Source organism: Rhinolophus hipposideros, assembly GCF_964194185.1.
Source record: "Rhinolophus hipposideros genome assembly, chromosome: 26".
In the NCBI taxonomy this organism is placed as follows: domain Eukaryota; kingdom Metazoa; phylum Chordata; class Mammalia; order Chiroptera; family Rhinolophidae; genus Rhinolophus; species Rhinolophus hipposideros.
In genome coordinates, this window is record NC_138072.1 from 22,609,741 (window position 1) to 22,623,616 (window position 13,876).

Genomic DNA, 13,876 nt, shown 5'->3' on the forward strand with positions numbered 1-13,876 from the left:
AAGTTGCATTATTACAAGATTAATGGAATCACCAGAGGAAGTCTGCAGTTAGCCAGCTGGAGGTGGTGGGGGTTGCAGAGCCAAATGATAATTGCATTACGTCTGAATTTACATTATTATGGTGTCCATTACCACGAGCCTTTTTCTGTATTTCAGCCACCAAATATCAGCCCTTCATGTACAGCAATCAAACCTGTTCCAAGTTAATGACAGTGAAAGTGGAAAGTAGGGGACAGATAAGAGACATCTCAAAGGACAAAGCTATAAGATTTGGGAGGACTGGATAGATACAGGAAGCAAGGATAAGAAATCACCCTCCTGGATCACTTCGAGAGTGAAGCTGGCGATAGAAAAGGCTGAGGTAGAAGTGGTTTTATTCCATTATTTGGATTGGTAGAGGGATAGGAAAGAAGGTGTAAGTTGGTTTTAATTATGTTATTTCAAGGTGACAACAGAAAACTCAGGTGACGAGGCAGTTAGATATAGGACTTAAGTTTGAGGAAGTGAGGCTTTTGATATAATGGTAATCACAGACAAAACTGAGAGTCAACAGTCTAAGTACTTTCAGAATGGAAGAGAACATTGAGTAAGAATCATTACAGGTAGAAGCACATTAACATAAAAGCTAACATTTGAAGTTTATAATATCTTTTCACATACATTACATTTAATGGAATGCTTGAGAGGTGGGAGATTAATTTCAAGCAGATTTTTTTCACTCATAAATATTTATTAAGTGCTATTGGGAATAACAGGCTAAGTCAGCCGTTGTCCTTAATGAATTTCCAATCCAATGGGAGAGGCAGACAGTGCTGATTCCAGCACTAAAGATACTGTTTAATAATTGGCTGTTTACTTACCAGTCTCCATTACAGGAAAATCTTTCTCCTGTTTCCAAAGCCTAGCAAAGAATCTAGCACACAGGCACTCAAGAAATGAATTAAATGAATACTAGAATAGACTGTCTCAACAGTTACAAGCACTTTTTTAGGGCAGAGAATAAGGTGTGGGGGAAGAGTAAAGTATGTAACTAGCAAATATGGCTAGTTAAGCTTAGGTGGGAGATCTGATTTTGGAAAGCCTTGTATGTTATACCAAGGAATTTAGAGGTGGCAGTACTGGGGATTCAAAGAATGTGAGAATGACATTGCGTTAAGACAACTTTGAGTGTGACAGTTTGTCTTGCCTTATGCCAAACCAGCCCTCCTGTTCTTCATGCCCTCTTTAAGCCTCTGGAGGGAATTATTTCATCCCCTACTTTATATCAGGATTTATCCATTGGCTCTTTTTAAATCAATGTACTGAGAGGAAGGAGAAGGGGAAAGAAATGTTATGTTTATGGAGTACCTATTAGGTTAGGTACTAGATGTTTTGTTTTTTTTCTTCAGTCATTTACTGAGCAGAGCTGGGACACCTTTAATGGGAGAAGAGTGAAGGAGAAACAAAGGACTTTAGATTGACAAATTTGCTATCTCCATCAGAATTAGTTGTGAAAAATAAGAGGGCTGTAATACTTAACTTGCACTGGCTACAAGATTTGAAATTGTTCCCTAGCAGCACTCAACGACTTAGGAGGAGCAAAGAACGTGTTTGGTTGGATTCATCCAGGATTGGCAACTGGCAGGATGAGAGGGGCGGAAGACAAGGAGGAAGGTGACCTGAGAAAGCTCTTGAAAGGCTCCCTGAAGTGAACCTCGATAGGGTAAGGTCAGGAAGGGAAGGTCGAGTTCGTAAGTTGACTGAGTGGAAAAGAGAAGAGCTGACGGAGTTAAAGTCTTGCTGAAGTTAGAAAGTAACTTATGGCCACGTACCCAGCCTATATTCTTTTGATTTTGGCAAATAAAATCTTTTTTTTTTTTTTTTTGTAGCTTCATAGACTAGAAAATGTGAATGTTTTAAAATTACGAATCTTCTAAATGACAAATCCAATTCTTATTTGGGTTACCACAAGATATTCCTTTATGCAGAAAAAAATGTACCTTAAAATCTAAGTAGATAAGTGAATAGATTCAAACTACTCATATCTGGTTTTCTTCTTGATTAACAACTGTGACTACAGTTCAAATAAAAATAATGACTTTTTTATTTGTCAGTAGATAAAATGACTCTTTACGAGTCCCCTGTTCAATGTCAAGCATTTCTGTCACTGACAAAGGCAAGATAAAAATGGCAAAAGAATCATGAATAGCACCAGGCCAAAATTTACTTCATTAGGTAAGGAATAATATACTTAAGCAATCTTTATCTTAAAGGTAACTATTTTGTCTATATAGTTAATATTAGATCTTTTTGGATAATCAGAGCTTTTATTAAAATAATGTCTTGCTTGTTTTTTGTTTTCCCTTTTTCAGCCTTCCCTCCCCGCCCCCCCCCCAGTGGGTTCAAGCCATTGTTTCTCAGTCTAGTTGTGTAGGACACAGCTCCCTGGCCCACGCGGGTATTATGATCCTTGCGGTCCCCTGGCTAAGGCAGCTGGTGGCTCAAGGCAGCTCCCTGCAGCTTATGCCAACCTCCAGCTGCTTATGGCAGCCCAGCTCCAGGGAGAGCTGTTTTTCAATCTTAGTTGTATAGGGCGCAGCTCACTGGCCCATGTGGGAATCCAACGGGCCATCTCCGAGTTAGGAGCATGGCGCTTGAACCACCTGAGCCATTGGGTTGGCTTGCGGTTTTTTTTTTAAAGTTATAGGTCCATAAGCACAAAATTCAAATTCCCATAGTGTAGCACAAATATCCATGATTTTAAGGTTTCCTTGTATCAATTAAAATGGAAGATTCAAATTCTCTTAAAAGTTAGTAAAGGTATACCCAACTTTTCAAAAGGATTTATGTTGAGTGCTTTGGTGAGAATTTCTCATACAAGTGATTAGATTTGAGATAACATATTATAGAACCAACCAAGCAAAATGCAGTTCCTGAAAAATGTAAACTTTCATTTTGGGATGTCAGCAACACTTCTAATACAGGAATCAGGTTCTCTTTGAGGGGCCTGATTGCTCCAGGGCCACTGATGGCTCCAGGGGTATGGGGCTGTAAATGAAACAGAGGGGACCATCAGGATAATGGTACTATAAAGCTAATTATAATTAGTGCCTTTGGCTACTTTTCAGTTAGGCACTAGCTCTCAGAATAACACTTTTCTTTCAATTAAAGATGCTTACTTCCCTTTCAAGCACCAACTGCCTTCATGGGGGCGGGGAGGGGGTTAGGGGTTTGGAAAGAAAAGACCATTTCCCCCTGCATTTATACTTGAAGTGAGCATTCTTTTACGATTTTTACTAATGGTGGGAAAACATAAAAAGGTTTAAAGGCTTGATCTTAAAATACTTCATGTACGTTTTTTCTTCCCACATAGAAAAACACTGCTGTACCTAGACACTAATCATTTTGGGGGTACCAGTTACACTGGAAAGAAGAAAGAAACAATTTGGGCTAGTATGTAAAAGAAGACTCCATAGTGAAAAGCAGAATTTGCTGGGCAGGGAAAAAGGGAAAATGGAGTGGGGTAAGAAAAAGGACCGGAGTGCTGTTTATCACTGTCAGCCTGCTCATGAAGACTCCAGTGAGGGAATTTCCAGGGAGGAAATTTAGCAGCAAATTTAGGAAGAAAGAGGAGTTCCTCCGGCTTTGGGGCCAGGTAGCTAACAGAAATGGGTCCCAAGTGGGCACTGGCTGGGACCTGGGGTAGATGAATTGGAAACTGCCTATACATACAGTATAGTTAGGAAGTTTCTGGATAAAAATTTCTGGAAGCTGAAGTCTTCTTTATTGACAGAATCAACCAAACATTCATGGCAGAGTAGGCCACAGGACCCAACAGAACACAATGTGACATTCAAATCAGACCTGTTTAAACGCCGCTCCTTTTGACTCCTTTAACTTTGTACTATGATAATTACCTGTATAGAATGGTTCTAAACTGAAACAGTATCACTCCTGTTCACTCATTTTGGAGACAAACAGCTTGGGCCAAATTTTAAAGAAGACGATAAATAAAAAGACAAAAAAATAACTAAAGTAAGCTATTAGGCCTAATCTAGAATGGGTTAATATTATTCATTCTCATCTTTGAACATTTTACTTAAGTGCTTTATTAGAGCTACTAGCTCTGGGTTCCCACCAAGCGCATCAATTTGTTTATAGGCTTTAGACTCAAGCTCTTTCAGAGTATTCCGAGTATAATCAAAAGAACCTATGTTCTCAAGATAATGTACACAGTATTTTTTAATATCTATGTTTTCGGTTCTCTGGCGCAAGATATTCTGCACCTGGGTGCTTTCAGGCCTGGACCAAATAGCATGAATAGTAGGGAATGAGAACTTTCCCTCTGTTAGATCTTCACAAAAGCTTTTATTTTCGCTATACTCTTTGGAGTGTAGATTAGCATAATCATCCCTAATTTGGAAAAAGAGCCCAAGTGTATCAAGTAGTGGCTTTAAATCTTCTTTGTAATCAGAGAACAACTGCATGAGACCTACTGCTAATCCAAAGAGTCCACCCGTCTTTTGCAGCACCATGGCTTTATACTCCTCTTCTGTGGGACAAGTGTAGTTATCTCGCCAATAAATGTCTAGGCCTTGTCCCTCGTGGAGTTCCAAAAGCTGGCGGGTAAAAAGTTTGACTGCATCTGGCTGATCAAGGGTTAAGACCTTCTGTAGGCCAAGAAAGTATACGTAATTGGCAGAATTGATGACAGATGGGATTCCATAGATGCTGTGTGCCACTGGAAAGCCACGTCGGAGTTTTGAGTTGTCTTCAATATCATCGATGAGTAAACTGGCATTATGCAACATTTCCGTCACTTCAATGATAATCTAGCAACAACAAAACAAAACAACTGAAAAATTTTTCATATTTGAACTACCCAGAACAGCTTATGAATTTCAAATTATATTAACAGATTATATGAGGGTCTCAAGTATCTTAGTTTTTGAAACTAGTAATTATTTAGCAACCCTAATATAAAACAATATGGTACTGCATGAGCACTAAATGGAATTAAGAGCTAGGAGTGTTTTTACGTGACATTTATTCATTTCTTGGGGTTAAGAACAAGGCTAGAATTGCCTAAATACCTGTAGTTTGTCTCCTGGAACTTTTAGCCAATGATTAAATGCCTGTGAAAGTTTGGTTCTCACTTGTTTACCTGCAATTAAAGAATCAAATTTGGCAATAAAATTAGTATTTTAATTGTAAAAAACACATTCAGAAACTTCCTCTAAAATGGATCAGACTTGATAAATCCAGCCCCACCAATCCCTTACTTTCCATTGCTGGGTGCCTACCGGTTCCTGCTGCTGAATTCACATTCTAAAACACACAACCTTAAGATTAGGGCAGGCAAAGAGACTCCTCTGCAGTGACCCATCGGTAAGACCACTACTTTCATCTGTGTCAGCAATTCTGGAATGGACTGGGGGTTTTAGGAATTATGATTCCTTTTTTGAAAAGAAAGCCAGTCTAGATAGTGGCAGTTAATTAGCACTGTCCATTTCAGAGAACATATTCGGACAACATAGGTATTTTTAATGAAATGAAATTTGCTATTGAATTACCTTATAAAATTACCTCTTAAAATGACCTACCATTCCTTTTAAATTAAGGTTTTAGAAACTGGACAGCTCTGCTTGTTTCCTACCAAACAGTGAGACTACCGAAGCCTGAAGTATTCCCTTTTAATATGATGAGTTTTTCAATATTATCTTTTTCTTACATAGAAAGCTCAAGACAGATCTTTGGGTACTAGTAATCACCAGAAGTTATTTTAGCCAAATATAAAGGAATGGAAGATGAAAACCACAACCAGTTCATTTAATAAATGTTCTATAAGCTTCCTGCTAAAGTGAATGCACAGTAATATCCTAGTTTTAGGTTTCGGAAAAATAGCTACATAAAAAGTTTCAGTAAACAAAAACAGTAAGTCATGTCTCTTTTCTCTGCAACAATTATCCAAAACCAGTGAATACACAAACTGCCATCACATATCTGAGGAGACAAAGTCTCAGTTTCTGTGAGAAGCCTAAAAGAGAAGGATCTCTTCTGCCTACTAACCCTTAAGGTGAACATGGTCTGGGTAGCAATTATGTACTTTATACGTCCAACCCACTTTCCAGTTTAACAATGGTCAATCTGGGCCATACTTACAATGTACAACTGTTGCAAAGTAACCCGTATCACTTTTAGTATCACTTTTAACGAACAAGTTTAGGAGATGAAGAACACAGAATTAAGGTGGAGCCACATTTTTCCTTTTACCTCAGAAGGTATGCAGAAAACAGATAATGGCTTAACTTGCAGGTACTGCAGTTTAATACTTTTTCCCTCTGACCTGATTCTAATCCCCAAATAGTTTCTAATAGGGGCTAGTCAGAGATCCCTCAAAATTAAGACAAACAATAATTACTGTTTCCTTTTTAAGATCTTAACATTACCAACTCCCTTTCTGCAGTCCTTTTTGGTCCTCTACTCCCAACTCTACCCTCCACCTCCTACTGTGAAGGCCTGGGGGCCTATATCGTAGGGCAAAAAAGCAAACATAAATAAGTCATTGTACTTCACTCATTTCAAAAAATCCTAGTTTCAATAATTATTATAATCGTTTATTAGCAAGAGTAACTTTACAACAGAACAGTCTGGTCCACCTTTAAGTCACTTTAGTAACTCTGAAGCTGTAAAATAGGTTTATAATGCATAATGCAATTTCCTATTTCTTTAGGAAAATCTTTTGAGGTTATATTCTATCATGGATGCAAGAGTATATTTGATTAAAAAAAGGTGAGACACCTAGAGGTTTAAATATGTAATCTAATGGTTTAAAATATTACTTCCAGATAATGAGGATTAAAAGGTGTGTTACAGAAGTTAATTACATAGGTAACTATAGACAGTTCTTGCTTTGCACAGTAGTGGAGTGTTTGGAGTGGAAGATACTCTTTACACTTTTGTCCGTACTGAGAAAACACAGTATGTTGTATGGCAGCACAGTTCCAGCTAGTTTGCCAACTTGTTACAAAAGAAATCCAGCAACAGATGGGTAGGATGCAGAAGAAACTGTCATGTTTCTCAATCAAGACCCTGAAATAAGCGAATTTACTAGCTGCTGACTGAATGTTACTCTAAAACAATCTCTTGGCTTTTTCTTAAACAGCAGGCAACTTTCCTTTTGCACTCTCCACTTCCATCTTCCCTCCACTCTTTTGAAGGTCAGACACACTGACACCAGGTGTGTCTCCATGAGGGCCTGCCAGAATAGAAATGACTCTACTCCCAATGGTTTCCAAGGTGTAGCTAGGGAGGTATACTTCTGGCTTTTAATGACCATATTTATAGTACTCAGGCTCATGAAGAAGAGAAATGCACATATTACCATTGAGGTATGCTCTTTAGGACAGAGATAAAAAAGTGTTTATTGTGATTAAGTTGAGAATGTCATTAGACTATAGTTTAGCCACATTATGAACTAAACAGGTTTTTACGGTTGTCAACTTATCACCTTTTATACTATTTCTATGAGAAAGAGCATTCCAAGTTCCAAATAACTGGTTTACAAATGAATTTTTATTATAATCCACACTTATTATGTATGTATGAATTTTTACTCATCATTTTTCAAGACAAAGTGAAAAAAAAAAGGCAAAAGAAAACATGTACATACACATAAACATGTTTAGGCAGGTATAACTGGACAAAGCCATGTCCAGGTGATCCATCTTTATATAGGAATAATGTGGGTTATGCTTTCAAGAAATGTGATTTACATGCACTACTGTTTGGCTCTTAAAGGAACTAGTAGTGTAGGAACTGCAGTGTGTATGTGTGTGTGTGTGTTGTGTAAAACATGATTGTGGAAAGTTAACTGAGGCTTTCTACTGTTGTACAAATTGGCATAGCTTTTTCTAATTTGTATATAGAGAACTGGAATATGTGACACCCACAAAGAAGAAAACTATTTTAAATATTTTTATTTTTTAAACTATGTTATATAATTGGATTTTAAAAGGATACCTCAAAAATGTCCCTTTTAAGAACAAAGAACTATGAAGTTCTATTTATCATTTTTCTCAGAAGTATCACCCTAAATAAGAAATCTCAAGAGCAGGCGAGTCTAAACTTCTCTGTACGCTAAATTTGAATGACCACTACTCTATAAAAATGACCCTACATGGATAGTGACTGAACTAATACCTGGTAATTGAAGTAAGTACTTGTAAGGTTCTAGAAGAATTCTTTGGACTGTTTCTTGAGTCTTCTCCATTGTTTTTGAATTTCAAAGCTGATCTGTTAAAAAGGAGAAACATAAACATTTCATTAACTAAATTATCTTTGAGGGTCAAATTGCAGAGGAATTTGTATATCAAGGTGTTTCTGTAAGGGTAGACGTTCAGTTTCATTATAAAAGAAAATTCTACACATACGAAATATTGAAACATTATGCTTAGTGAAAGAAGCCAATCACAAAAGACACATATTGTATGATTCCATTTATATGAAATGTTCAGAACAGGCAAATCTATAGAGACAGAAAGTAGATTAATGATTGCCTAGGGTTGGGGTAGAGGAAATGAATAAAGGCTAATGAGTTTGGAGTTTCTTTTTGGATGCACAAAAATATTCTACAATTAGATTGTGGTGATCATTGCACAACCTTGTGAGTATACTAAAACTCCCCAAATTGTATACTTTAAATGGGTGAACTATATGATACATAAATTATATCTCATTAATAAAAGGAAAGCTTTCATTAAGTGATTGGTGAAAGTGTTCACCCGAATTTTAAGTTGAAAAACTTTCATTGCAAAACTTTTATTATAAAACTTAAATTGTAAAACTTATATTAAGCTTTTCCTATTTACTCAACCATAAAAGGCTTACATTGTTGACATAAAATCAATGTTAAAACAAATCCACATAATAAAATACTTCTATGTTTGATTGATTACATAAATATACTTTTTTTCTATGAGCATAGATGACTTAGCATATTTTATATACTTAAAATTTAAGGGGAAAACTTCTCTCCTGTATTTGCTCTATAATCAATCCATTTTAGAGATTCTGATTTAAGTTAAAACATGCAGTAACTTGCATGCAATTATATTATTAAAAATATTTCCCTGTAGTGATTTATTGTTCTGAATTTTACATTTACTTCAGTATTTCCTAGAATATCAATCATGTTCTAGAATCCTCCTTTACTGCTGAATCTCTACTCTCTTGCTCTGTAAATATCCATTGCTATTTTTATTTGTCCTCATATTAGGAGAGAGCAACATCGTTGGCACATTTTAGAAGGATTTCCCCCTCCCCCCCTTATCTGCTTTCATTTGCTTCTTGGGACAATGATTTGGTCTCTATTATCATGAACCTAAAGGATTGAAAAGTGTGTTTTTGTAGTCTACTGTTGAGTATGTAGTGAAACAATCATAACAAAATCAGCACTCCATCAAAGGAGTAATAATATGATTAAGATGAAACATTCCACATAGAAAATTTATGTATCTACCTTGACCAATAATTAGCACTAAGTATATCACAAGGGAAACAAAGTTTTGAAATAGTCAAAAAACCAGTTTAGTAACCTATTATCTACACTCTTTAAGGACTGACATAGGTTATCCCATTCTTAAGAGATTAAATAACAGGAAGAATAATCGCTTATGTAAAAGATTATTATTGAACAGATATAACGGTAGGCTAATGAAAAGCATCTCTTATGTACTTCATTTAAACCAATCAGTAGCCATCTCTTGCCTCCTAGGTTGAGAGCAACCTAGGTTGAGAGTGTTTATCTTTTTCACAGCCTCTAGAATACATTTGACTTAAATTTAAAATCAATGAGACCAACTTTCAAGAATTCTCTTTGGTCTCTGGATCAGTAACAACTGTTGTGCAGAAATCAGAGCTAACTTTTGTTTCCATGCCTAGCGCTTTACTTGATGTTAGTTTTCGACTTAAAATGATAGTTATACATTTTTTAAAATTATCCTTTCCTTTGCTCACTCAGGTAAGTTTAAGACTACTCAATACGCCAATGCAGGTTCCTTTCCCAGTGGACTTTTTATACACAAGTATTCTCAGCAGAGGGAAAACAGGAACCTTAACTTTTCCCGGCTATTACACACCAATCTGTTTTGTGTCTGAAGAGTCTACAGCGTTCTACACACTGTGGCCTATGTTCTGATCCTTTGTTTTTTTCCTGATCCTTTTCTTCAAAATTCAAAGGACTCCAATTTATCATAGCTGGAAATTTCAGCTGCCTTGTACTAAATTGTAAAGTGGCATTAGTGTTACATGAACTCTACTAATTTGTTTTTAGATTGAGTAACAACTACAGAATGTCTCTGAGCCTGAAGCTATTCACTTTCAAAACTAAAAGTGCCTTAAATCTGTGCAAATAATGTACGGATGAACAAATACAAACATAGATTCTCTCCCCCGTGTGACGACCGCAATGACTTCCTACTGGAGCTTCCGACATTGGACAGTGATCTTTGCAAAATTCCAATCAGCAAAAGGGAGTCCCTGTCCCTGTTCCGAAAGGACAAAACGCCTTAACAGAGCGTCCCTCCCCCCCTCAATCTCCTTCACCCCCTCCAGCCTGGTTTTTTTAATTAATTATTTTTTAATTCATTGGGGTGACAATTGTTAGTGAAGTGACATAATTTCAGGTGTACAGTTCTGCATGACCTCATCCGTAAATCCCAGTGTGCTCACCACCCAGTCAGTCCCCCTTCCATCACCGTGTAGCTGCTCCCCCGGACCCCCGCTCCCCCCCCCGGACCCCCGCTCCCCCCCCCGACCCCCGCTCCCCCCCCCGGACCCCCGCTCCCCCCCCGGACCCCCGCTCCCCCCCCCGGACCCCCGCTCCCCCCCCCGGACCCCCGCTCCCCCCCCCCGGACCCCCGCTCCCCCCCCCCGGACCCCCGCTCCCCCCCCCCGGACCCCCGCTCCCCCCCCGGACCCCCGCTCCCCCCCCCCGGACCCCCGCTCCCTCCCCCCGGACCCCCGCTCCCTCCCCCCACCCCCAGCCTCAGATCTTCCCACTTGAAAGGCTCCCTTTTGCAAGAGGCTTTCCAGCATGTTGTTCCTTCGGTCTGGAATGTTCTTTCCTTACGAACCCCTGCCACCCACCCCTCCAACTCTCCCAGGTCGATCCCCGCTCGCGCGGGACCGCTTTCCCTGCGCGTCCTACGCCAAATGCACTCGCTCAAATCCTCTGATCGCCGTGAAGCACTCACCGCGGCCGCCCTCGCGCACGCGCTCGCGTCCATCTCAGTTAACCCCCGTCTGCCTCACTGGGCTCAGAGGTCCGCCAAGGCGGGGCCGGACCGCTTCCTCCACGCGGCAGACACTCAATAAATAAAGGAAGCACCGAACGCACGGCAAACGCCTTCTAACGTGTTAGACGGAACCAGGGCACACACTTGCACACGACACGTGAAAATATCAAGGGAAGGGTCTCCTTTCAGAATGGCTGGAGACATACAACTATAAGCGCGGCTGGGAAGCGCTGTCCACCCTTCGACTCAAACTCCGGGAGACCATGAGTCTGGAGAAAATCGCTGGAGAGCTACGGCAGCGGATTTAACTCCGAGGCCGACACTGCACGGAGGCTTGGCAGAGCGCCTCCTACGTCGACTGTTAGCACAGCCGCAGGGTCCAAAACGCCCCCTTCCGCCCCGCGCGGTCACCACCCCTCCTGCTCTTCTTTTCCAGCGAGGGGACGGAAAAACAATCCGGTTCAGCATCCGGGTCCTCACCCTCCTTCTTTCTTTCCAACAGGCCCCGCCCTCCTACCCATCCGGGTCCCCCCAGCCGCCACCACAGCCGCTCACGGTTCAACGATGAGATCACAGCTTTCGCGCCGCCGGTCCGCAAGTGCCAGTACCCAGAATCAGCTCCCCACTTTATAGTTCAGACCAAGGCTCCTCCAGACGCCTACATGAATGTTTCCCCCTACTTCATCCCAGAACTCTCCGCTCTCCTCAGCCGCCAGCGACACCGCATTACTCGATGCAGGAAAATGCGCCATCCTGGTCACACTGCGCAGGCGTCGTTGCCGCCTCCCTACTGCTTTGTCGCCCCGCCCCTTCCCCCCCTTCGGGCTCACGCAGGCACGGGGCATTGCGGGTTTTGTAGTTCTCGCGAGGAAGGGTTCTCGCACTGGTCCCGCAGGTGGGGACTACATTTCCCGGAAAGATTTGAGGCGTAACTTTCTGTTTCCATAGAATTGGTGGGAAAATGGCGTCGTTGTTTGTATCCCGGGGTCCAATAAGGACAGGGTGTAGGCGGGTTCTAAAATACTCTAGCCAATCCGAGGTCGTCTAAGAGGCCATCCGGGAAAGAGGTAGGGGAGGGGAAACAACCTAGGGGAGGGGAGAGCCGAGAGAAGGGGGGACTCGGGATGGGGGGGGAGAGATGTTTGCCCGTCAGTCGAGTCCGGAGTGAGGAGCTCGGGCGTCGGAGCGGAGGAGACTCTTGAGCTTAGCCTGCCTCCGCCACGGCCACCGCCTGGACCTTTGCCTGGAGAGAGCCGCAGAGGGTCTGTGGCCGCAGTCCTGCGGAGGGCAGCGCGACGGGGGCCCGGACTCCAGTTCGGGAGGATTTTTCGTCGTCCCCCTCCCCCCAGCGAGTGAGCCCGAGCGGCCGCCAAACAAAGGTACCAGTCGCCGCCGCGGGAGGAGGAGGAGCCGGAGCTTCAGCCTCGGCCGCCGCTGGACCCGCCGCCCTTCTCCCCCATCTCTCCCCCGGGCCTGCTGGTTTTGGGGGGGAGCCGGGGAGGGGACTCTGGACGCTCCGGGGTCGGCGCTCGCCTCCCAGAAGGTAGGGCATTCCGGAGGCTTCCGCGGGCCCGTCGGGCTCCGTCAGGGAGTCCCCGGGCCCGGCCGACGAGTGGGGAGGGTCGCCGGGGTGGCATCGGCCCCCGAGGCCCCGTCCGCCGCGCCGGCCCCCGCCTGGCGGCCGCGCTCCCGACCCGGCAGGGCCGCGGCGGGGGCCGGGCGGGCGCGGGGCTGTGCCGCCTCCCCGCCCGGTCGTCCCGGTGCCCCTCGCCTCCCGCGGCCGGCGGCGGGGTCCGCGCCCCCTGGGGTTCGGCGTCTCGGGGCGGGACGCGGGCAGCGGCCCCGGCGGGGGGTCCTGCGGCGGCTGCGGGGCCGCGGAGGCCGCTGCCGCTCGGACGCGGGGTGCGCCGCGGCCAGGCCGGCCGCTTGCCGTGAGTTTCTGCTCTGACAGAAATGGCGTCATGGTCGCAGACGGGAAACTCCGTCGGGTCCCGACCGCGGGGACGCGAAGCGGCCGAGCCGTGCGAGCGGCGGGGAGCGCGGGGTGGCGGGGCCGGGGGAGCCCCGCGGTGGGGACTGATGTCAGCCTTTTGTTTCCCCTCCAGGTGCAGGTGAAGCGGGTGTTGTCGGGGGCACCGCGGTCCCGGAATCAGCATGAAGGTGAGGCTGGCTGCAGAGAGCGAAGCTCGCGGGCCGTCGAGCTCAGGAAATGGGGGCTGGCGAGGCCGTGGGGCCTCGCGGTGTTGCCGAGGGAGGCGCGCCGGGTGGCTGTGCCCGAGCCCTCCCCGGGGGCGCTGGGGGCCGCGGCTGCGGGCGTGGGGCTGCGGGCGCCTTCGCCCGGGGGGGACGCTCCGTTTGCGGGGAATTAGAAGAACCGTGCATTAGGGGATTTTAGAGGGTGAAGCAGAAAAAGCAGGTCAAGTAACCTGACTCCAGAGCCTGAACTGTGTGGTGCTTCTATCGGTTACGCCGATGAAAGAAAATCTCGTTTATTGTGTGACCAGCACTGGGAGTTTTTAGCAGAAGACGTGTTACGTTAGCCGCGAAAAGAACCTTCGCTGAAAGGTCTTTGAAAGGAATTTTGATGATCTCTACACAAC

General features: G+C 43.7%; 3 protein-coding genes across 20 annotated transcripts in view; 1 reads left to right on the plus strand and 2 right to left on the minus strand.

Moving 5' to 3' along the window:
* TBCE (tubulin folding cofactor E) overlaps positions 1-11,933 on the minus strand; it is a 78,073-nt gene extending 66,140 nt beyond the window's left edge. Inside the window, exon 1 of the mRNA XM_081039148.1 lies at positions 11,832-11,933. The gene's annotated coding sequence lies outside the window, so the exon portion shown is untranslated. The remainder of the gene's footprint in view (positions 1-11,831) is intronic.
* On the minus strand, positions 1,871-12,047 carry GGPS1 (geranylgeranyl diphosphate synthase 1). 9 transcript variants are annotated; one of them, XM_081039157.1, is made up of 5 exons: positions 11,235-11,701; positions 8,182-8,274; positions 5,073-5,143; positions 4,476-4,811; positions 1,871-3,027 (listed from the first exon to the last, which is right to left on the minus strand). In XM_081039157.1, exons 2-5 carry the CDS (start codon positions 8,249-8,251, stop codon positions 2,824-2,826), a joined length of 681 nt encoding a protein of 226 aa, XP_080895283.1. In that variant the 5' UTR covers positions 8,252-8,274; positions 11,235-11,701; the 3' UTR covers positions 1,871-2,823. The 9 variants fall into 9 exon arrangements, with proteins under 9 accessions (XP_080895283.1, XP_080895278.1, XP_080895276.1 ...); XM_081039152.1 differs by lacking the exon at positions 11,235-11,701 and adding exons at positions 10,418-10,524; positions 11,128-11,223 and having other exon boundaries at positions 1,871-4,811; XM_081039150.1 differs by lacking the exon at positions 11,235-11,701 and adding exons at positions 10,418-10,524; positions 11,041-11,211 and having other exon boundaries at positions 1,871-4,811.
* A 283-nt stretch (positions 12,048-12,330) lies between these two features.
* ARID4B (AT-rich interaction domain 4B) overlaps positions 12,331-13,876 on the plus strand; it is a 119,620-nt gene continuing 118,074 nt past the window's right edge. For 4 of the 10 annotated variants that reach the window (XR_013992681.1, XM_081039489.1, XM_081039493.1 and 1 more), the window contains exons 1-2: positions 12,331-12,655; positions 13,382-13,436. Coding sequence is in view for 9 of the 10 variants with exons in the window: in XM_081039489.1 (XP_080895615.1) it covers positions 13,431-13,436 (6 nt within the window). In the remaining variant the exon portion in view is untranslated. Of the gene's footprint in view, positions 12,820-13,381; positions 13,437-13,876 lie in introns of all 10 variants that reach the window. The other 6 variants (XM_081039491.1, XM_081039494.1, XM_081039497.1 and 3 more) reach the window with 4 other exon arrangements.